This window comes from Gopherus flavomarginatus, chromosome 11 (genome assembly GCF_025201925.1).
Source record: "Gopherus flavomarginatus isolate rGopFla2 chromosome 11, rGopFla2.mat.asm, whole genome shotgun sequence".
Taxonomy (NCBI): domain Eukaryota; kingdom Metazoa; phylum Chordata; order Testudines; family Testudinidae; genus Gopherus; species Gopherus flavomarginatus.
The window spans coordinates 49,795,701-49,817,198 of record NC_066627.1 but is presented as its reverse complement, the minus strand read 5'-3'; the positions used below and the strand labels follow the sequence as shown (position 1 = coordinate 49,817,198).

The 21,498-nt window shown below is 51.9% G+C and overlaps 1 protein-coding gene across 5 annotated transcripts; it reads right to left on the bottom strand.

Moving 5' to 3' along the window:
• Positions 1 to 5,187: 5,187 nt before the first annotated feature.
• FKBP1A (FKBP prolyl isomerase 1A) lies at positions 5,188 to 21,473 on the bottom strand. 5 transcript variants are annotated; one of them, XM_050918432.1, is made up of 6 exons: positions 21,367 to 21,473; positions 21,220 to 21,267; positions 12,158 to 12,229; positions 9,419 to 9,531; positions 6,681 to 6,841; positions 5,188 to 6,223 (listed from the first exon to the last, which is right to left on the bottom strand). In XM_050918432.1, the coding sequence occupies exons 1-5, from the start codon at positions 21,401 to 21,403 to the stop codon at positions 6,713 to 6,715; spliced, it is 399 nt and encodes a 132-aa protein (XP_050774389.1). In that variant the 5' UTR covers positions 21,404 to 21,473; the 3' UTR covers positions 5,188 to 6,223; positions 6,681 to 6,712. The 5 variants fall into 5 exon arrangements, with proteins under 5 accessions (XP_050774389.1, XP_050774391.1, XP_050774387.1 ...); XM_050918434.1 differs by lacking the exon at positions 12,158 to 12,229 and having other exon boundaries at positions 21,367 to 21,471; XM_050918430.1 differs by lacking the exons at positions 12,158 to 12,229; positions 21,220 to 21,267; positions 21,367 to 21,473 and adding exons at positions 10,332 to 10,425; positions 12,036 to 12,151.
• Between the last annotated feature and the right edge of the window lie 25 nt (positions 21,474 to 21,498).

Genomic DNA, 21,498 nt, shown 5'->3' with positions numbered 1-21,498 from the left:
CTGGCCTTCGCTTACCCCCAGAACCAGGGCCAAATTCACACCATGCATAACTCCCACTGTTGGAGATACACCGGTGCAGGGGAGACAATCACAGAAGGGAACTGTGTGTTTCCCTCATACATCAGCCCCTCCACCCACATCCCTCCACCCCCATGCTCTCCCATCAAGCACAGCCCCCGCTCGACAGCTCCCCAGGGGAACAGCCACATATGACACCCCGCGCTGCTCATGACATCAGCTCCCTGTTCAAACCCGTCACCCTGCACCTGGGCTCCGTGGGTGGAAATGATCCATCTGAGAGCCAATGGGCTGAGAGACATGGCACGGCCAGCACTTGCTTAATGTTGCTACACTTGGCCTGTATGGCAACTGTTGCTAAGTAGCACAGGGGGGCCGTGAGCCAGAGGGGTCACTTACAAACCCGATAGAAAATAAGGAAGCAGATTACAGCATTTTCACAGCCATGATAAATGGAGGCAGAACACGAGTTCAGCACCAAAAGGTAACGCACATGCCATGTAGCTAGATTCACCACCCAGTGACTCACACATTCGTTACATAAAGGGGTGGGGGCAGCCAAAGAGGGAGGAAGGGAGAGAGGGAAGGGGAAATGTACAATGAAAAGCAGGAGGTGAATTGCTCTGTGGGCTCTGGCACCCTGGTGGGGACCGAAAACTCATCGCTGGGCTGGATGCACACAGTGAGGAGCATCCAGAACTGGCCACATGTGGGGTTCGGGGCGCCCAGTGCTGCCACTGTAACAGTCAGCCTCACTAAGGGCAGGAGGCCAGGGCTTGATACAATCTAGGGGAAAATACCTTGACACACCATTTTTACTGCTAAAAATGAGCCATAGCTGGTCTCAGAATAACACCTCCCTCACGCCCCAAAAGTCAGAAACCAGCTTCCAGCTGTACAGCCAGACTGCCTTGGCTTAGCCTGCACAGACATACTCCTGCTGGGCGCCGCAGAATGCAGCACTGCCAGCCGCTGGTTAATAATTAAAGCAAAGAAACCTGCAGCCTATTTTTTAATACATGCCTCAAGCACCCACCTAGAGTTGATCCTTCTGCAAGGAGCCTGAGCAGCAGCCGGCACCGTTTATAGCCAGGCGCCTGGAGGACAACGGCACTGCCGTCCTGGGATCCAACAGCAGCACCGGAATGCACACAGCTGCTGAGCCAGGGGAGACGGTTCAGGGCTTTGGCCAAGCCATACTGGGCAGCAGAGTGGTGCTGGAGCCATGCTGCGTCTCAAGCTGACACAGCTCAGAGGAAGATGGAGCTGGCCCTATCTTTAATATAAGGCAGGATTTTCACAGGCATCAAAGTAGCTTGAGAGCAAAAGTGCCCGTAGATGCTTTAGAAAACCCCAATTTCCCCTACCCCCAGTTCAGGCTCACACCTTCAGAAAGTCGGGAGGAGGACAGGTTTTAATGACAGGCCAAAGCCTTTCCAGGTGAGGGCAGCAGGGCTCAGAGTATCATCTCCTCATTATTGCTGTTAGGAGCTCAGAGGCGAGGTGGTGACTCAGATGCTATTTTAAAGGGTGGAACCCCCCGCCCTCGCCCTCGCCCCTCAAATTCTGAATCACTGGCACTGTAAATAGTGACAATTTTGAAGCGAGGCACAGAACTGCTGTCCGATGAAGGGACTCACCCCGTGGGATAACTGATGGATGGGCGAGGAAGCTGGGATTCAGGAAAGCTTGATTCAGTGTGCTCAGCTGTGCCACTGCTTCCTCATGTGGCCTTGAGCAAGTCACCTAACTTCTCCACACCCCAATCTCCTCCGCTGTGCCATGCTGCTGCTTACCCACCTCCACAAGGCAGCGTGAGAGCCACGCTCATAGTGCGGTTAATTGATGGCTCCTGGCGCCAGATCCCTAAGCACTACCTCCACTCACTGCCCTGCTGAAGTCACAGGCCAACAGAGGACTCGCTGTGACAGAGCGATGGCTGTAGGGGAACGGGCCCCATTCCCGCCGAGAGCAGGGTGCGAATCTGACTTCTGTCCGAGTGGTTTTATGGCCACTGCTCTAGATCTCCATTCCCTCTCCCAGGGCAAAGCTCTTTGGAAGTTGTCTGCCCATTTCTCCCTTTGATGGAGCTTGAGAAGGAGTCAACTGCTATTTCCTTACCACAGACGAATCCTGTAAGCTGAGCGGTTGCTAGCTTTGATGTCCACAAATGGCAGCACTCAGAATTCAGAGAATCCACTGAGTGCAGGTATGTGCTGGGCAAACTCCCCCACTGCATGTGAAGCAGATCTTGCAGTACCCCTCCTGGTCCAGAAACAGCCAGTTCTCCAGGAACAAATCCAAAGAGCACCCAGTCGCGGGCCTGGGGAAGGGTGAAAGCAGAGATTTAGCTCAGCTCAGTCAACTTTGCAACTTAGCACCATTGCTTGCTGAGTGAAAACAAAGAGCCTCAAAGGCAGAATTCTATTTAAATGTGAACTACAGCGTGATTCTGTGCCCAGCCCTTCCTGCTCATTCCCACTAGCACCCTCAGGTCCCCCCTTTCCCCTCTAGGGAGCAGCTCTTTGGAGGACCTGGACATTAAGGCCACAGGAGGCTATGCCTAGCCTCACTTCTTACTGCCCCAAATGAAGGGAATGCCAACAGCTCAGCCTACTCATGCCAATCCTCAGCATCCTCCTCCTCTTGTCCCAGCTCTGGGGTGCAGAATAGTGCAGTGGAAAGCCTGATGTGGCAAGTCGAATTCAGCTCTTCCAATGAGCTTGCCCTGGACTTGCACCGGAATGTGACAGGCACTCAGAGAACCCGGACAGAAAGCAGTAATGAGTTCACATTTAAAGCCAGGAAAAAATGTATTCCTTAAATGAAGCATGTTAGTAATTTCAACTATTCTGTCCTTTGCTGGATGAATTACCCTCGAGAGGGAAGCTTCTGCTGCTATCAAAGAAATCAACTCTGAATCGTGTGCTTCGCCTGCTTTAAGCAATCAGTATGTTATTGAAACAAACATCAGAGGTCTCTGGCAATTTCATGAGGAGCCAGGAATACGGCCCAAATCTAGTCACAAGGAGCCAGGGGCTGCTGCTGATCAGACTGCAGAATAGGGCAGTCTCTTTTGGACACAGGCTGGATTTTTTTCCAGGAACTGAAAAATTCCCAAACCAAAAACAGTTGGTTTGTTTCAAACCAAAACTGAATTTTCAGGTTTTTCCCCACTAAAGCAAGGTCTCTGACTGCCAGAAGCTGGACCTGGATCACTTGATGACCACCCAGTTCTGTTCATTCCCTCTGAAGCATTGGCACTGACCAGTCAGACACAGGATACTGGGCTAGATGGACCATTGGTCTGAGCCAATATGGCCATTCTTATGTAAACAAATCTCATGTTGGATCAAAAACACCTGTCACCAACACAGATTCCCCCCCCACCGCCGGGTTTTGTTTATGGGCTGTTTTGTTTTTTATGAGGGTGCTGAAGACTATACCATCTAGATCAGGGGTTGGCAACCTTTCAGAAGTGCTGTGCTGAGTCTTCATTTATTCACTCTGATTTAAGGTTCCACGTGCCAGTAATACATGTTAATGTTTTTAGAAGGTCTCTTTCTAGAAGTCTATAATATGTAACTATACTATTGATGTATGTAAAGTAAATAAGGTTTTTAAAACGTTTAAGAAGCTTCATTTAAAATTAAATTAAAATGCAGAGCCCTCCTGGACCCAGGCAGTGTGAGTGCCACTGAAAATCAGCTCACATGCCACCTTCGGCACATGTGCCATAGGCTGCCTACCCCTGACCTATAGCTTACTAGCAATCATCTCCCCCCCCTCAACAAATTCGAGACTCAAAATTCCTCTCATGGCCTTGCATCATAAATAAATAAAATAAAGGCACCAACACGGATCAAGAGCTAAGTGAACTCAGCAGTACGTGAGCACAAGCACGGCTGTCATACATAGGCTAGAAAGATGGATTTTGATTAGGCAAATCTACTTGCAGGGACATGTGTGCTGCACAGCTTCTGCTACCGAACAGCCACTAAACTAGAGTCCAAGGTGTAACTTTGATCTCCCTCCCACAGAGAAATGTTGATGTTGGTATCTCTGATGTCCACAAATGGTAGCATCAGGTCTCCTCTACGTACCCCTGGTGTAGAGTAAGCCATCTGGACGGGTACAGCAGTGTCTGCTCCCAGCCCCCAACTCACCCTCCACTGACTTTCTGCCTCCATTTGTACAAGAAGCAATTTCAATTTCCTGCTGCTCCCACTTGGCAGTAAGAGTGTGAATCTGGCCAGATTGTGTCATAGAAAAATCATCAAGGATTAGGAAGAGCGCGCAGGCAAGCAGGACACAGTAGAGGGTGACCAGAAGAGAAAAGGGGGTGAGGGGCAGAGAGAAAGACAGCACTTGTTAGAGAGATGACAGAGGTGGGGAACTAGGTCTTTGGGGCTTCAAACATTTTGCATTTGTGACAAACAGACAAACTTCTCCACAGCAGGGGTTGCCAACCTCCTTCCCTACTCAGGACTCCATTCCTAGCAGCTGGGCAGAGTTGCCAGCAGCTCTCTGCTTTCCCGGCTTCAGGTGGAGATTGTGGCTGCTGTTCTAACTAATCAGCTAGGAATCAGAAAGACCTCAGGAGTCCTGTGCTCCCTGCTAAAGGCTGTACTACCACCCTCCCCTCCGTGCAGAAACAGGGCTTGCTCCTCGCCCCATATGCGGAGAGCCTGAACAATGCAGAGAACTGGAAAGCTAAGCCCTGGCGCAATGCCCTGAGCTGCGCTGCTATGAGGGATAAACCATTCCAGCCAGGGCTTTCCAACGCTCCCTACCCAGAACAGGGCTGGTGCTTAGTTGAAGGCAATTCGCCCCCTCAGTGCCCACAAGGCGATACTTTTAATAGCTTTACAGTAATGCAATTATGTAAACTGAGGCAGGTTGCCCTCTCACTGACACTCGCAAGGCGTCTAACAGCCTGAAGGCAAGTTCTCAGCCTCTCTGAGCCTAAAGGGCCCAGGTACCGAATTCAAATGCCTTGCTCTGGAGAGAGCTGGCACACCTACACAAGCCTTCGCACTCCTCAGACAACAAAGGCAGCTGTGCGTCCGCACAGATCTGCTGCCTCCACCCCCAGCTTCCGTGTCAGCGCGCTGTTAGCCAGCCGGGCTAAGTGGCAGAGAGGCGAGCAAAAAACCTTCGACACAGGGGTTGAGAAAAGCCAGCATAAAGCATTTTATTGCAATAATAAAACGTGATACTTTGATGTGGTGGAGGAGGAAGTGATGGCGGCAATTTCTCTTACCAAAAATTACTACACAGGGCAGAGGCAGGCGAGTGGGAAGGACCTCAGCAGAGCAGGACTGTGTGTCATACAGGAGACTGCTGCGAGCTGTGATGACCAGCATCAAGGTTTGGTAGAGAACACTCGGGTCTAAGTCGTAATTACGACGACTGGGGTTTGGGTTTTCTCTTGTGGGCTGGTTTCTTTTTGTATCTCCCCCACCCCCCATAAACAGCACCTTCAATTTAAAAAGTTCAATTCAAGTTCTTGAATGTAGGTAGTTGCAGAGCTTTGATGGCTAAAGATAAAAAGGTCTTTGAAATCCAAGAGAAAATAACCAAGATATGGAAAAGTCAATGGGTAGCGATGGGGGCAGCTGAAAGGGCAGCCCCAGCCACCCTGGAGGGAAAATACTGCTGGGGCAGCAACACCGCGTTGAAACTGTCCTTCCACAAGGCAGACGGGAAGGGGGAAGCGAGTTGCTCCCAGAGGCCCAGTTTCAGCCAAGGAAACAAATACATTAGCCTAGAACTACTCTGCTTTCCAGAGTCACTCAGCCCTCGATAGCTATGGCTTTTGGAGCAGCAGCAATTGTTTTTAATACACGATATTTGCATCCAAAAAATTAACAGGTTTTCTTTGTTCAAACAATTCCTATCTAAGGTTAACCCATCAGTGTACTTACTGGTAAATGCTCAATCATACACAACTTAATCTACACCCAGAACAAAAATAAGATTAAGAATTTGACCCCCAAAATGGTGAGGTTTACAGCATATAGTTTAAAAGACATAAAACCACAATACAAGGAGGAAGAGTCAGAAGCAAAGCTGAGTGATCAGACACATTCAGTCAGGGTATATGGTTATACAATGAGTGTAGTGGAATATCAGGAAAAGCTCCATACAAAGTCATGTGCATTTTTCTTGAAGCTGAGATTCTGGATTCCTCCATGTGCCAAACCTGTTGGAGAGAGAAGAGGAGCCAATGCATCAACGTAGGCTGCAGAGGGAGCCCAGCTCGGACTCCCAAGATCCCTGGAGAGAGTAACTGGGCACGTGAGGGGATTTGAAGACAAAACCATTGCAGCCCGGTTATTAACAGAGCAGGCGCATTCTGACATATGTTCAGCTTTTGCAATTAACTCACCAGCCTGCAGCACGAAAGCCCACTCGCTGTGCTGGGTTAGGAGCAGATCTATGCTCTGCTTCACCTCGGAGCAGGCCAAGCCACCCAAATCCCTACACACAAGCAGGCTCAGTCTACTTTCCTTAAACTACTGTTACAAGTAACACCTTCCCCTCCTCCCCACACACTTCTGACTGATGCTACTTCCCCTCCTCAGAAATAAGCAGAACCAGCTGTAGGACATGCAGTTCAAGTGCTGGCAGTCATCAGGCAGTTCCTGGCTTTCACCTACCCAAGAACAGGGAGTTGAGGAGGGGCCTCCTGTCATTCCAATTTAATAAGCTCTACATCAAAAATTAGCGTGGCATTTGGGGGGATGATGCCTGGGTGGCCAGTAGAACCATAGGCATAATCTGGAGAGATGATCATCTTTGCTCTCTGCCCAACACTCATCTGTGGAAAGACACAGAACAAAGTCAGATGAATGCAAAAACTCCAAACCAGACAAAGGCACCTCGAGAGGGCAAAACATGTTCTAGCCGGGGCGGCTACCCACAGGGCAATGCCTGGTTAGCGCCCAGGCATTCTGTCCACTGCACAGAGGAGACATCATGCTGTGAACAGACAACAGAACAATGACCACGGTCAGGCTGCTCTTGTGCTCAGACCACTGCCTGTCACGCTGACAAAGTCTCATTGTTTCCTTGTATTCCCTGTCTGCAGCTGTTATCTTGTCTTGTACTTTGGCTGTAAGCTCTTTGGGGCAGAGGCTGCCTTTTGTTCAGGGTTCGTACATCGCTAGCGCATGGACCAGCACCTCTTCATGACTACGGCTCCCAGGCACTAGGGTAACATAGATAATTAATAATAATTGGCCCTTGCAATGCAGCCTATCCTCCTCAGGATATTCTTGAAGACAAAGAGGAAGGAGAAGTCACTTATCTCCTGTATGTGCTCAGATTCCATCCTGCTCCTACTGACTGATCTAGGAGGTGACTGTGTGGGAACTACTTCCATTTAGACTAGATTACAGACGCACACAGGAATCACCTCTCAGAATTAATGCACCCATGATTCTTGTGGGAAGGGACTATGTTAGCTATGTGCACTAACCTTTCTGCCCACGGTACTTCAGCATCACAGCAGATGCTCCTTTCTCTGTTTAGTCAAAGACCCACAGCATCAGATAGTGTAAGTGTGATGCTAGGCTTCATAGTTCTGCAGAGGCCTGGCATAACCATGGAAGAGATATGCACCTGTATCCAAGTTCCTGACTCAACCAGCATTACAGCAGATAGCTGTTCTGCTCTGATCAGGGGCTGGATTACAGGCATGCTGCATGGGACATCAACCAAAGACATTGGGACTCGCACATGTGCTGTGTGGACAAAGACAGCTAATGAAGCTTGCTGTGCCACCCACTCTGAGCTGAGATAGCTCAGCATCCCACCCACGAGTACTCTGCAAAGAGCAGCGGAAAGCCAAGAGAAAGAGAAAAATGAGAAGGGGGAAAAATCTGACTTGGCTTAGATTCCTCTGTCACCCCTGCCTAGGCACTCCTGTTGCCTAGTGATGGTTAGTCCTCCAAGCCACAGATGCCCTGGAAGCCCCACTCCAGCACACATTTCACCCCTGTCCCATTGGGTGGAAGGTACTTGGAGTGAGATTTTCCAGAGCACCCAAGCAAGTTAGGACCCAGCTGCTAGTGAAAGTCAATGGGAGTTTGGTGCTTTAGAAAATACCATCATTCTTCTGGCTCCATGTGCTGGCCCAGCCAGGTGGGAAAGGAGAGCAGTGCAGAGAGTAACACTCAGAGAAGGAGGAGAACAGGGCAGACTGACACACCCCATTACGGAGAGACAGAAGACTGTCGGTGAAATGGATGCACACCTTGGAACAGGAGCAAGGCCCAAGACCACGGACCCAGGCGATGCAACAGGGGGCACAGGAAGGCAGAGGGAAGTAGAGAACAGGAAGTAGAAAGAGTATTTGAAAGAGGAAAGCGAAGGGCACACACTGAAAATGGGCTACACGTCCTATTTTTAGATCTTGGTTAAGGCGATGCACTCAGGGGAGGAAGCGGAATAGGGGATGCCCTTCGTATGAGCGGCGAGAAGGCGAGCTCAGACCGTTTCCTCAGGATACCGGCCTGCTCTGTATTATGCAGGGGCTGCTACACACCAGGTGAAGCCTGAGCCCTGCACAGTCAGGAAGGATGGGAACTAAGTATCCACGTCCTACTGAAACTGCAGGGTCTCAAAGGGGGCAAGGTAGAACCCAGGAACCCAAACTGGAATTTGGCCAGGACAAGACAGTTTGCACTCTCCTGCCTACAGCATGCCTTGGGCTTCATTTTCAAGGGACACATTTATTTACTCTCTAGGAGCCCTCATCACAGACCAGGGTCCCACTGCCCTAGGTGCTGTACGAACACAGAACCCAAAGATTGTCAACTCTGTGGGGCAGGGACCATCTAAGTATAAGCTGAGACACCAGATGGATACAGACTTACATGGGGAGCCCCAAGGAAAACACTACAGGTCAGCATGACAAGTGATGGTCTGAGCATAACAGCAGCCAGCCACTGCCCAGTTTTTTGTAGGCACCATAGCAGAGTTTTAAGGAGAGATCTGATGGTGGACAATGATTTTGCAGAGGTTTACAGGGAGCTCTTCCCAAGCACGAGGGGCAGCCCGGGAGATGGTAGCCCCACTTTGGGTCTGTCTCATCTGAGAGACTGTGCTAGGACATTAGTTCAGCGCAGATTCAGCAGGAGAGATGGCACCTATTAGTTACTGCCACTCTGTAGGTGTCCCACTGAAGGGGTTGGCAGACCCAACCCCGCTGAGCTCACCAGATCCAGGAGGCGGTGAGGCAGAAGGTGACATTTACTCCCACACTTAAAATCCTGGATCGGGGAAATGAAGAGAACAGCACATGCTGCAAGCATGAGTCTCTCCCACGTCTGATCCTCAGCTGCTCATCTCCAAACAGCCCTCGCAACAGACATGGAGGGATACAGCCACACACCTGCGCAACCCCTTCTTCCCAGCCGCGGATCACCTCCTGCTTGCCCATCACAAACTTGAATGGCTTGTTCCTGTCGCGGGAGGAATCAAACTTTTTCCCATCCTCCAGCATACCTGAAAAGAGAAGCAATACCTCAAACATGCAGCATGGAAGAGACCCGACACCTCACCAGAGCCTGGTGCAGTCTGACCATCCATGTAACAGCAGGGTGCTGGCTACCAGACACCGATGCCAAATGTTGCAGTCCTGGCATCAGGGAAGGCTCCCAGCAGAGCTCAGTTACTGGCCTCCAGGGGGTGGCTTTTCAAGTACAGGTGCCACCACAGGATGCACAGCCCAGAAAGCAGAGCTCCCAGAGGGAAGACAGTCCCACCAAACACCAATGAATTGAGTGCAATTCCAGATGCTACGTCCACTCTAGTTAGCAATGCGAGGGGAGAAGCTACGGTCACAGAGAGAAGAAACGTTCAGACAGAACAGGTGAATTTATCACTCCCTCCTGTGTCAGGAACAGCTTCCTGACATGTCAGATCACATGCAAGCCTCCCGAGCTCAGAAGGAAGAAGGTAATTATAATGATGGCGGGGAGGGAAAAGACCCCTTCCATCTCCTGGTGCTTCTTGATGGGTCATGTTGCACATCAGACTGCACCACTGTTCTTGCTGGCCTGATCGCACCTTGCTCTTCACAAGCTCAAACTCCCCAGTTGGTCTGTAGGAGCACAGGGAAATCTCTCCTCTCGCTTATGCCCACAGATCTGCAACCACCAACTGCCATCCCAACCAGGCACGCAGAGTTGAAAGAAGCTGGGCAGTGAACGCCAGGATTTCTGGCCCTTGCGCTACCAACCCCACCCAACCAAGCGGGGAGATGGCAGGGCTTTTAGAGAGCCAACACTGCACAGCACACCCACCTTGGTCTGCTGCTAGAAGCTGGAATGGGGGCACTCGTATCAAGGTGTTTCTCCTGGATCCCCTGACTTGTTTCAGCGCTGAAGAACCCACAAGCTGCAGCCAGAATCAGGGACATGTTAGGCTAGGTGCAGAATATACACCTCTTCAAAGGGAGCCCTGCACCCAGACCTTACCACAGTGAGCGCATTGGTACTTCGGCTAAAGCAAGGTTAACATCCTCAGGGCTAAATATAGTTCCTCAACACAAGCAAAGGAGGAATTTCCTCCTCTTCTGGCAGTTCCCTCCCTTTCTCCTTGGAGTTTCCGTGACCTTCTTGGGGAAACATGGGAGCTTTCACTGCCTTATACGAGCAGCAGAGCTTGTCCATTGGCCAGCCAAGTTTCTTACACAAACGGCCAACCCAGGAATAAGCCGTTTGGGGGCTGCACACATGAGAGGAGCCTGGGGCACACAATGTATCAAAAGGGATTTCTGCACCACCGGGTGTTCTCCTGGAGTCAGCAGCCCATTTTACTGGCTTTGTCCTCATCCCACACATTCCTCTAACCCTCCATACACGGCCACAAGCAGCCAGGTGACAGTCTAGCCAGTTCCAAGGGGAACTGAGCTGGGACCCCACTAACACAAGAAATCCAAACCATGGGGCTTCCAAGAACAGCCACAGAACGAGGGGGCCAAGGTGCACAGGAAATCGTTGTGTTCACTAAATCGAAGCAGGGCAATGAAGTGGGTCTATAAGCAGAACTAAAGAGTCACATTATCAGTTTGCTACAAGGGATGCCTGAGGCGCTTTGGCCCAGGGTGGGTCTCCTTTCTACAGGAACCCTAGATCCGGCTAACAACAGGTCCCTGAGAAATCAACACCCACAGGCACCAGACTGGAACAGGTTAGTTAGCTACTGCAAACAGGCTGAAGGGTAACCAGGAGTGTAATTATTAACTAACTGCATTACCCACACTTCTCTTTTCCCCAGTTCTTCAAAAATAAGCATCTGTTTTCCCCAGCGGAAGCTGTTTTACTCTTGGAAAAATAAATCCGTTGTCTCGTCCAGCAGGGCACTGTCCAGAGAGATTTCCTCTAATCAGGGCAGACAGTGAGTCACTGCCCGTGGCAAGAGGACAAAATGCACTGTGTGCATGGGGAGAGCAACAAATTACATCTTACTTCAGGCTACGTTATCACAGCAGCCAGAGCGTCTAGGAAGTGGCTCGGAGGGCCAAGGATATGGGCAGGGGCGGCTCCCGACACCAGGGCACCAAGCCACAGAGGGCAGCCTGCCGGTCGCCGTGAGGGCAGCAGTCAGACTGCCTTGGGCAGCATGCCTGCAGGAGGTCCACCAGCCGCGGCTTTGGTGGCAGGTATGCCGAAGATGCAGGAGCAGCGGACCTCCCGCAGGCGCGCTGCCGAAAGCTGCCTGACTGCCATGCTTGGGGCAGCAAAATACATAGAGCCACCCCTGGATATGGCTCTGGGCAGATCCGCTTTTCCGTCCCGTGCTGAGGGAGCAGTAAGCACTGAAGTTCCTCGCATGTGTGAATACACCAGTGAATGGAGCTGCAAGCAGCACAGGCGCTCGCCCTAAACAATGCCAACTAGATGAGCTGCTCCTTGATTGATCTGTGCCCACTCGGCTCAAATCAGCTGTCACTGACCAGCCGTGTCAAAACCACTACGTGCCAGGATTGCTAACACCACACTCACCGGGTGGGATCCCTGCTCGTCAGGCAGCCTGCTGCTATCCAGCCAGCATTCCCGAGGGGTACAGATACTAAAACCCACACCAAGCGAGACACAGCCTTTCCAAAAGAGGCTCATTAGCTCACCGCTCGCCAGCAGTGCTGAGGCTGCACCGCCTGCCTTTCCAAGACTAAAGCCTCGAAGCCAGCAGAGTACATTTGAAAGGCAAAATAATTCCAAAGTCATGTACACAAAGTGAAATCTGCCCTACAGTGATCCACACGCCTTCTAACCTGTGTGAAACGGCCCTCGCCGCATGGCACGGTTCAGATTTAACAACAGGCTGGAGCACATTGCCATGCGGAGACCATTCTCGTACAATCCATTACAGAACATTGCCAGAGTACCTCCCAAAGTGCTGTAATTACCATTACCTTACAATAGCAAAAAAGCCAAAGCACAGAGCGCCTGGCCCCCATTCTAGCTCGCAGCGCCCCAGGCTCTGCAATGGCGCTGCCCCGCTGAGAGTGTAGGCGAGCCTGCCGATAATGGGGATTGTCTACGAGTACACAGAGTGCTGGCAGGCTAAGAGGAGCTCTGTGCCTTGCTCTTTGTCAGAGAAGATCTAGCTGCAATTAGCACAGTTCTCACACGGTGCTGTCCAGCTCCATTCGAGACACCCACTAGCACTCCAGCCTACCTCCATGCAGGCATGTGTTTGCTGGAGTTTTGTTCGTTTACAGGAATAAGCTCCAGGGATTTTTCAAATACTGCTAATGTGCCAAATGCTTGGAAAGCAGCTCCACTGCACCAAGAATTCAACTCCAAGGTCTCTGGCTCAGCAAGTCAGCACCAGCATAGCCCTGCCAATCAAAACACTGTCCTGGCCCAGGGAACAATGAGCTAGTAGTTACTGCTTGCTTTTATCGGAGACACAACCCCTCCCGGTTCTCAGCCCTTTCGCACCCGAGATCAACAAAACCAGCCACCGTCTGCTGCGACTCCCCCAAATCCCACAATCCTTTGAGCCATACACTGGGTGCTGCGCCAAAGCAGGGAGCAGAAGGCTGGTAGTTTTACAGGGTCAGGCTGGACAGTGCTTTGCCATCCTCCCCTCTCCCACCACCACAGTGTTCTCTTCCAGGGCTTCCTTTCCTGGAAGCAGAACACAAGGCTGCCAAGGAGGTGCTGCAACCAGCTGGAGCAACAGCACAAAGAGGGAGGGAGTGAACTTTCCCTCTCACAGATAACCCTTCCCCCCTCCCACAAGTCCTCTTTCCTCTCCCAGTTATCATCATTCTATTAACGATGGGTGTGGCACAGGAGCCCCTCAGCTCCAAAGGGACAGGCACAGCTATTATCTTCCTCTCCCCTGCACCCTCATTTTAGCACACAGCCCCGGTGGCGTGCACGCCTACAGCACCACGGATGGCACTACAGTCACTGATTTCCTCTCCCCTACAGCTTGTGACTTCGGTATAGAGCTGAGTGTCATGTGGCCTGGGTATGTTGTTAGTGCTAGGGAACAGTTCAGCAAACACTCCCACAAGCCAACTGCAAATTTTAGCAACGGTAAAGGGAGAAACTATTCCCCAACCTTGCCCGCTCTACATTCAGGTACAATGCACCACGGCCAGGCCAGCGCTCAGAGTCCGTACACCAGTGAATAGCTTCCTGCCCTGGCCAATGCGTGGGGTGGGGGGATATCAAGGCATCCGATTTCCAGCAGAATTTAAACTCATGTAAGAGGCCCCAGCCAGGATCAGGGCACCATTGTAACAGGCCGTGCACAGGGAAATGTGGCCCCAGCCCTGAAGAGCTTCACTTTCCAAGTATGACCTGATGAAGTGTTTTCCTGAGTCTGCAAACGCATGACTCTGGTGCATCTGCTCACATTTGTGGCACGGGGCAGAGGGAAATTAACAGGATGCTAGTCAGTTTCACAGATGCTCTTTGGAACCCTCTGGGCAGCTGTGACACTGTCAAAGATCAAGTCACTTCCACACTGCTGCTGATTAGGAAAGCTCCAGCAGGTCATGGAGTTAAGCAGAGTGGAAAGAGAGGGGCAGAGCAGCAAAGACAGCTACCCCTTTTCTTCAGATGCTCTGGGACCACTCTTTCCTTCCAGTGGCAGAAGGCGAACCATCAAGACACTAACTAATCAGAGGCTGAAATGGAGCCCACAACAGGAAAGCACCCTGGTGGGAACCCCAGCCCCGTCCTTTGCTCTCCAGCAGCTGAGATGGCCGGGGTGGGAGAGAAACAGGCTGCCCACTGGGACGTTGCCTCCCGACCCCAATGGGCAAAGCTCTGCTTCCTGTGCCTTTTGTATTTACTCCTGTAGTGGGTTTTTCGAGCTTTGGACTTGATGTTTCCCATTTGTCCCCTTGATCAAGAGGACAACGTGCTGCATCTGGCATGTTACTATTACTGCAAACCATGTGGCTAGCTGAGGTCTACACGCCTTTAAAAACAACCACAGAGCAAAACCAGCCACAAAAGGAGACAGGAGGATGTGTCCCCCAACCTCCCTTACCATTGCCTCTCATGCAAGGTTCCCCTCTTCAAGAGCCCTTCCCCCTCAGAAAGAAATGAGCCCTGCAGAATGCCCTGCAACTCAACAGCTTTGGGCTACATCAGAGTGGAGGGTGTAGTGAGCCCCAAAGGCGAGGGACCCCCACAGAGAACAGACCTGCCAGCAGCTGCAGCCCAGGCACCTCCATGGACCAAGTGTGGCTGCCTGGTCCAGAGCAAGATCCATTCACTCAGGCAGGCAGTTCCCACGCCATTAAGGACTTTCAGGTTAAGGATGTGGAGTCTCCTACCAATTCCTCTTTGGAGGCCTGATTGCTGAGATAATGGCACAAACTGGTGACAGCAAAACCAAGCCAAGAGGAAGTTTAAGGTTCGCAGACAGGGTTATGTTTACTGTGCAGCGTGAAAGAGAAGGCATTGTACTAGTCCTGCAGGGCATGTAATCCAGAAAGCAATCTACCTCCTGCACCAGGGCCCAGAGCACAGCCCGCTCTGAACCGCACTGCGCTCTGCTTCCAGAGCTGCAGGCAGCACACACTTGGCAGTTCCTTGATACGGTTTGCTCAGGCGACCTAAGATGCAATGTGCAAGCCAGCAAAAGCTCCCCTGAACAGCACCCTGCCCTCTTGGTCAGTAGCACTGGAAGAGGGATGGCCTGAAATCCGCTTCTCCTCTGGATGAACCAGCAACTTCAGGCCCCTCCATCTCCTAAACTGAAAAGCAGAGTCAAGATAGACGGAGTCCTCACTGGAGAAGAGGCTGCGAGAAATGGCATGGAAAACAAAGACCATTCCTGCACTAGCACTGTTTATTGCGGGAGGTATGAACAGAATGCCTATGTCATCCTAATGCTCTAAGAGACACCTCTGCTCAGGCCAGCTGCATTTCCTAACGACTGGTAAAGGGGCAGGAAACCTTGCAACTCTAAGTCAGCTCCGATCCATCTGGCTCAGAGGTAGCCTGTGAATAACAGCAGCATACCAGAGGTCACCAGTCCAGCATCCTGCCAGCGACCAATGCCAGATGCTAAAGGAAGGTGTTAAACCCCATGCTGGACAGTTACGTAATAACATACCCATGAGGTGAATCTCTTCCTAACTACAGACAACAGTCATGCTTTGTATTTATGGCAGCACCTCGGGGCCCCAATCATGGACCAGCGACCCACTGTGCCAGGCACTGCCCCAAACAATTTACAGCCTACATGGACAGGTTCTAACCTTCAAACCAATTCAAACAGACTCCTAACAAGGTCAGTGGGGTGCTATTAATTAAGGAACACTATTGGATTAACCTCCTCTCTAAGTTATCCAGTGTTAATTTTTCTAGGCTCTTTCTACAGAAGCTTTTCCGCATCCACTGCCCTTCTCTTGACCTTTTCTAATTTCTGCCATGTGCTGTAGAGATGTGGATGATCCAAACTGACCTGGGGATATTGTCCTTTCCGCAGTGCAGCCTCACACTCGACTGTCTTTCTCAGTGCTGCTGTACAGCAAGTGTTTTCACTGAGCTGGCCACCGTGACACCTACATCTCCCTTCCAGCATCCCACATCCTGCATTTGCCGCCACTAAACTTCACCTTCCGGCTCTCACCCAGCTCACCCTCGGCAAGCAGGAACTCCTCCACCTACCATGGCCAGCCAGAACTCTGGAGTGCAGACACCACAATGAGAAGTGCTGTGTAAACACCCCCCCATCATGTTACCCAATCTCCCACCTACATTAGCTCTTTCTGTGGCTCTTCTATATCCCCTCGAGTCTCAACTGAGCTAAATAACTGCAGCCTCAGTACGCTTTGCCATCCTACTCTCCCTCCCATCCCCGTCGATCATTAGTAACCAGCCCTAGCACGGATCCTTCGGACTCCTCACAAGTAACCTACTTCACCGTTCAGAAGCGGCTATTCAGTCCCACTATTTTCTCTTAACCAGTTTCTAATACATGAGAGAACTTTACCCTCGACTTAGTTTCCTTAATAGCCTTTTGTAACAGACTTTATCAAAGGCTTTTTTGAAAACTCAAATGTGTTGTATCCAGCAGGGCTCCTTAGCCGCTGCATTGCTAACCCCTCAAAGAATCCTCACAGGTTGGAGAGAGACACCTTCCCATTACACACACAGCTAAACCCAGGGTTGTGAGTTCAATCCTTGAGGGAGCCATTTAGGGAAGTGGAGATTGGTCCTGCTTTGAGCAGGGGATTGGACTAGATGATCTCCTGAGTTCCCTTCAACCCTAATAATCTGTGATTCTGTAACATACTGGTTGGTCTAGCATGCTTTCCTAGGTGCTTTAAGACTATTCTTCTAACTTGTTTACCTAGCACTGTGGTAAAGCTCACTGGTCTAACTGCCAGGATCACCCTGCCCCATTTTTAAAGACAGGCACAATACTGATTACCCTACAATAGAGTGGCTGATTTTGATCAATTACATATTTGAGCTGGCTCCAGGTCTAGTTCCTGGTGGACAGGTGTCTATGGTGAAAGCCAAGATGGGCACTCAGCCATGGGCATCCTCCTTCTGCTCGAGGTGGTTCCTGGGGAAGAGGGTTAAGGTACCTTGGTAAGGAAGCTCAGAGGAACACGGCCGCTCTGGCCCATGAATACAGACTGTGCGGATTAGAGAAATCAAGCTCCAAGGATGTCAATCTAGCACCTTTCATGAACGCTCAGTTTGACTGATTTTATAAAATGAAACACTTGTGGAAGTGCTGGGTCAGCCACCCTGGGGACCAGAGCCCGCTACCACCCCACACGTGCAGTACACACATTCTATTGCTGAAGAACTGGTGGAGCAACATTCTGAACACATACTTACTAAGTGGCAGCCTAGAGAGGCTTCTTCACAGACTTTTGGCAAATGCAATACGTGCTTTTTAACTAAGTCACCATGCTCAAGAACTAGATGTGTTAAAATGAAACCAAATAGGACACAGAAACAGGAGCGCTGTGGTTTACTTGCACCCAGCTAAGCTAAGCTGCTTTGCTCTTGCTAGTCACATCCATGCAAGAGATCCTGAGCTTCTCTAGCTTTGCAAATTCAACATAATAGGTACATTGATACTATTAAATAGACCGCTCTCAAAGATCCCCATTTAATTATGTTGAAATAATGGTTTCAGAAGTAGATATTTGACAAACAACTTTCTAATCAAATGACTCCAGAACTATAACTTAATGAAGCTGAATAAAATAAGACCTGTATTGCCATATAGCAATTGTGAGCCATTAGAGAAAGCTACAAGTATGCAGCCTTGGGACCGGAAATTCCTTCACTGCCAAGAGTAGAAGCTATTTGCACTTCAGACAATTGTGATTTGGGGATTAATCCCGTATCTGTGCCCTTTTGGGAACAGTATACAATGCACTCCAAATTAGTGCTCTCATTTATGCTGTTCTAGATTCCAGGAATGTTACTGAATAGCCAGCGGGACAGGGGAGCTGAGCTGTGAATGCCTGAAACATTTATTTAGGACACAAGTCTCCTCTCCAATCTGCACAGCAGACCTTGACTCATCCTGCTCTTGACATGCCCCACCACAGGGAGGGGGGGTATTAGAGCCAACAGCTACTGCGCAGACAGGAGAGTTTTGCTGGCATTGTCCTGGGGATTCAGCACACGAGAGTCTCTCACTGCTGAGCTGCCATTCTCTCAAGGAACCAACAATTCAGAGCAAATCCTCAGCCCCAAGGGCCATTACAATATAAGTGGGGGGGGGGGGGAGTGGGAAGCACTGAAGACAGGCTGCTGCTGCTTCAAGAGTAGCCTCAGATCTGTAGTGGGGATGGGACGGGAAGGAAACACTTGGGACATCTCCCCCTGAATGAATCTGTGAGGAGGAGTTAGGAAGGGGTCCCAGGGAGAAGCCTCTGTGCTGCCTTAAAGCCAGTAAAGGTTAGCAATAAGGATGGGAGAGGGGATGAGGCTGGGGAGTTCGGAGGGCTGGCATGCAGCAAAGCTGGCCCACCAAGAGCCACTTGACTGCCTGCCAGCCATCCCTTTGTTCTTCCACTGGCAGAGGAAATGGGGCTGCCGGCAAAAGAGGCAACCCCATTTCCTCTCCCCCACCCCGCCTCCGATTAAAAGGTTAGCGGGGAAGGAAGGAGAAGCAGATGGCCTGGTTGTGAGCCATCAGCCTCACAGGAGCAAGCACAAAGGTCTAGCCTCTCCATACCCTGGAACCTTCCCCTCCCCCTATCACCACCATGGGGCAGGACTGTAAGAGGCACGGCTGGATGGACCCAGGCGTTTCTCACCCCATACAGACAGCGGCTCTTCTTCAAACAGTAGCAGCCTCAGGAGACTGCCACCTCGCCTCCTTCCTCAAGACAGGAGGAAGAGTAGAGTTTGGAGCATGGAGACAGGGGAGAACTATCTAAGATCATTTATCTTAAAAGTGACCAAGTTACTGAAGACAGGGCTAATAGGCTAAGCCATAGCAACATGAGCCTTAGAAAGACCTTGGAATGACCACCACCACCATGAACGGCCGTGAGCTGGGAGTCCTACACTTGGTGTGCCAGAGCAGAGACAGGCAACCAAGTTGTAAAACATCCATCGCTCACCAAATGACAGCTGGCATCTCCCACTGCCTCTCTTTACAGCTACAGAGCTGATCCTAGAATTGAGAGCTGCAGGTTGGCTGAGCGGGTATGCCTTTTTACATCACAGCCAATCTGGCTTCAAACCAGGAGGGCAAAGAATTGCCAAAGAGGGTAAAATAGGCTATTTGCTTGTCCCAGCAGATGTACAATGTTACAACACGGAGAGCGTTAAAAGGTAACAAGCAAGGAATGAGGATTGGACAGGAACAAGAACATGTGTTACTACAAGGTGTGCGGCTGTGGAGAAAGGTTAGTCTGCTCAGATATTTCTGAGCCAAGGAGCAGCAAGCCCAACCCTTCTACACAGTTAGTTTTTTTTAATTGCTTGTCAGGAAGACTTTACAGCTGGGTTTAGTCAAGAATTTACAGGGGGAGAGAGAGAATAGCCTGACCAGAGCACAGAATGAACAGCACTTTCACAGAAAGGATTCTCCAAAACGGACAACTACCTCTGACTTCTTGTGTAAAGGAGACACCAACCACCACTTCGGGGCACTTACACTCTGCACTAATACAATTGTGTCTTGGGACCCAGTTAAAACACTGTCCCTTGACCTTTCCCTTCTTCTGTGGCTGAAGCTTTGGACAGCACCAAGACATTAACCACATTATAGTCCTGCCTTTGCTGAAGTTGGAATCCTATTACAAATGTCAGGAATCTGACTGTAATGTAGATGGACCCACAGCACACAGCATTTGGACTCCATGGCACCATTCCCACCATCAAAGGGAACAGATTTCTGGCTGAGAAGGGCTGAACAAACTGGAGACGTTAAGGAAAAATGACAGGGCAAGTCGCTTGCAGACCCTCTTGCTAGACCACAGATCCAACCAAACAGCAGGACACCCAGAAACTTCACCAAAGCGCCTCCTATTTGACCTACAGCCAAGCATGGGGCTGCTAGATGCGCCTGTCTCTAGCAAACCCATCAGAAGAGACACAGCAAAGAACAAAGTGAGAAGATCCCTAGCAGAATACTGTATGCGAAGGAGCTTTCAAGTTACCCAGCCCACCGGGGCCTGCCTGAACACAGGGCTACAAAGCAGCTGCGCGTTCAAGTGCTGTAGTGAACGGTTCCCCCTTGAACGTGTATCCCAGTCCGGGGGGGGTCTGCTCTCAGCTCTTGCGGGTTGGTCTCAGCACTTAGGGGGGCTCCTTCTGTACCAGGCCTCTTCATGGCCTCGCAAAAGCCAGGTTCCAAAAGCCGAGCAACGGACTGCCCCGCAGCCTATCCGCAATGGAGACCCCCATGTGCCTCCCCCCACCTTATTCCTGGAGGGGGGACAATGGCCTATCCCATAACCACTTCCCCACAAGCCAAACACCCTACTGCCCCCCCCCCAGCTCCATCAACTGCTTGGAGCCCTGGCACCCCACAATGCAGACCTGAGCCCCCATCCCACGAGGCCCAGCCTATAGGGCACAACCCCCACCCGACCTCCCACAGGGCACAGCCCTCACCCCACAGGGCACGGCCTATGGGGCACAGCCCCCACCCGGCCCCCCACAGGGCACGGCCTATGGGGCACGGCCCCCACCCGGCCCCCCACAGGGCACGGCCTATGGGGCACGGCCCCCACCCGGCCCCCCACAGGGCACGGCCCCCACCCCAGGGGGCACGGCCCCCACCCGACCCCCCACAGGGCACGGCCCCCATCCCACGGGGCACAGCCTATGGGGCACGGCCCCCACCCGACCCCCCACAGGGCACAGCCTATGGGGCACGGCCCCCACCCGACCCCCCACAGGGCACAGCCTATGGGGCACGGCCCCCACCCGACCCCCCACAGGGCACAGCCTATGGGGCACGGCCCCCACCCGACCCCCCACAGGGCACAGCCTATGGGGCACGGCCCCCACCCGGCCCCCCACAGGGCACAGCCTATGGGGCACGGCCCCCACCCGGCCCCCCACAGGGCACAGCCTATGGGGCACGGCCCCCACCCGGCCCCCCACAGGGCACAGCCTATGGGGCACGGCCCCCACCCGACACCCCTCAGGGCAAGGCATATAGGGCACGGCCCCCCCCAGGGCACAGCCGGGCTCGGCCCCCCGCGGCGGCGCTCACCCGTGTAGTGCACCACGCAGGTCTGTCCGCGCTTGGGGAAGGTCCGCCCTGCGGGGAGAGACAGAGAGACCGTGAGCGCCGGGAGCGGGGTGGGGAGGGCGAGGCCGGGGGTCTCGCAGGGGGGCAGCGGGCCCGGGCGCCCCTCACCGTCTCCGGGGGCGATGGTCTCCACGTGCACGCCCATCCCGCAGCCGCCGCCCGCCCGATCCCGCAGCCGCCGCACTCAGCTCAGGAGGCAGGAGGAGACCGCGTGCGCATGCGCAGCCTCCTCAGCCCGGC

Bases quoted from the DNA above. Each gene is read 5' to 3' on its own strand.
- FKBP1A (XM_050918430.1), bottom strand. From the start codon at position 12,149: ATGAGCCTCTTTTGGAAAGGCTGTGTCTCGCTTGGTGTGGGTTTTAGT. The intron at 10,426-12,035 runs GTGAGTGTGGTG...TTCTGGCTGCAG, and splicing joins ACGAGCAGGGATCCCACCCG to CTTGTGGGTTCTTCAGCGCT. The intron at 6,842-9,418 runs GTGTGTGGCTGT...GTCTTTCCACAG, and splicing joins GGGAAGAAGGGGTTGCGCAG to ATGAGTGTTGGGCAGAGAGC.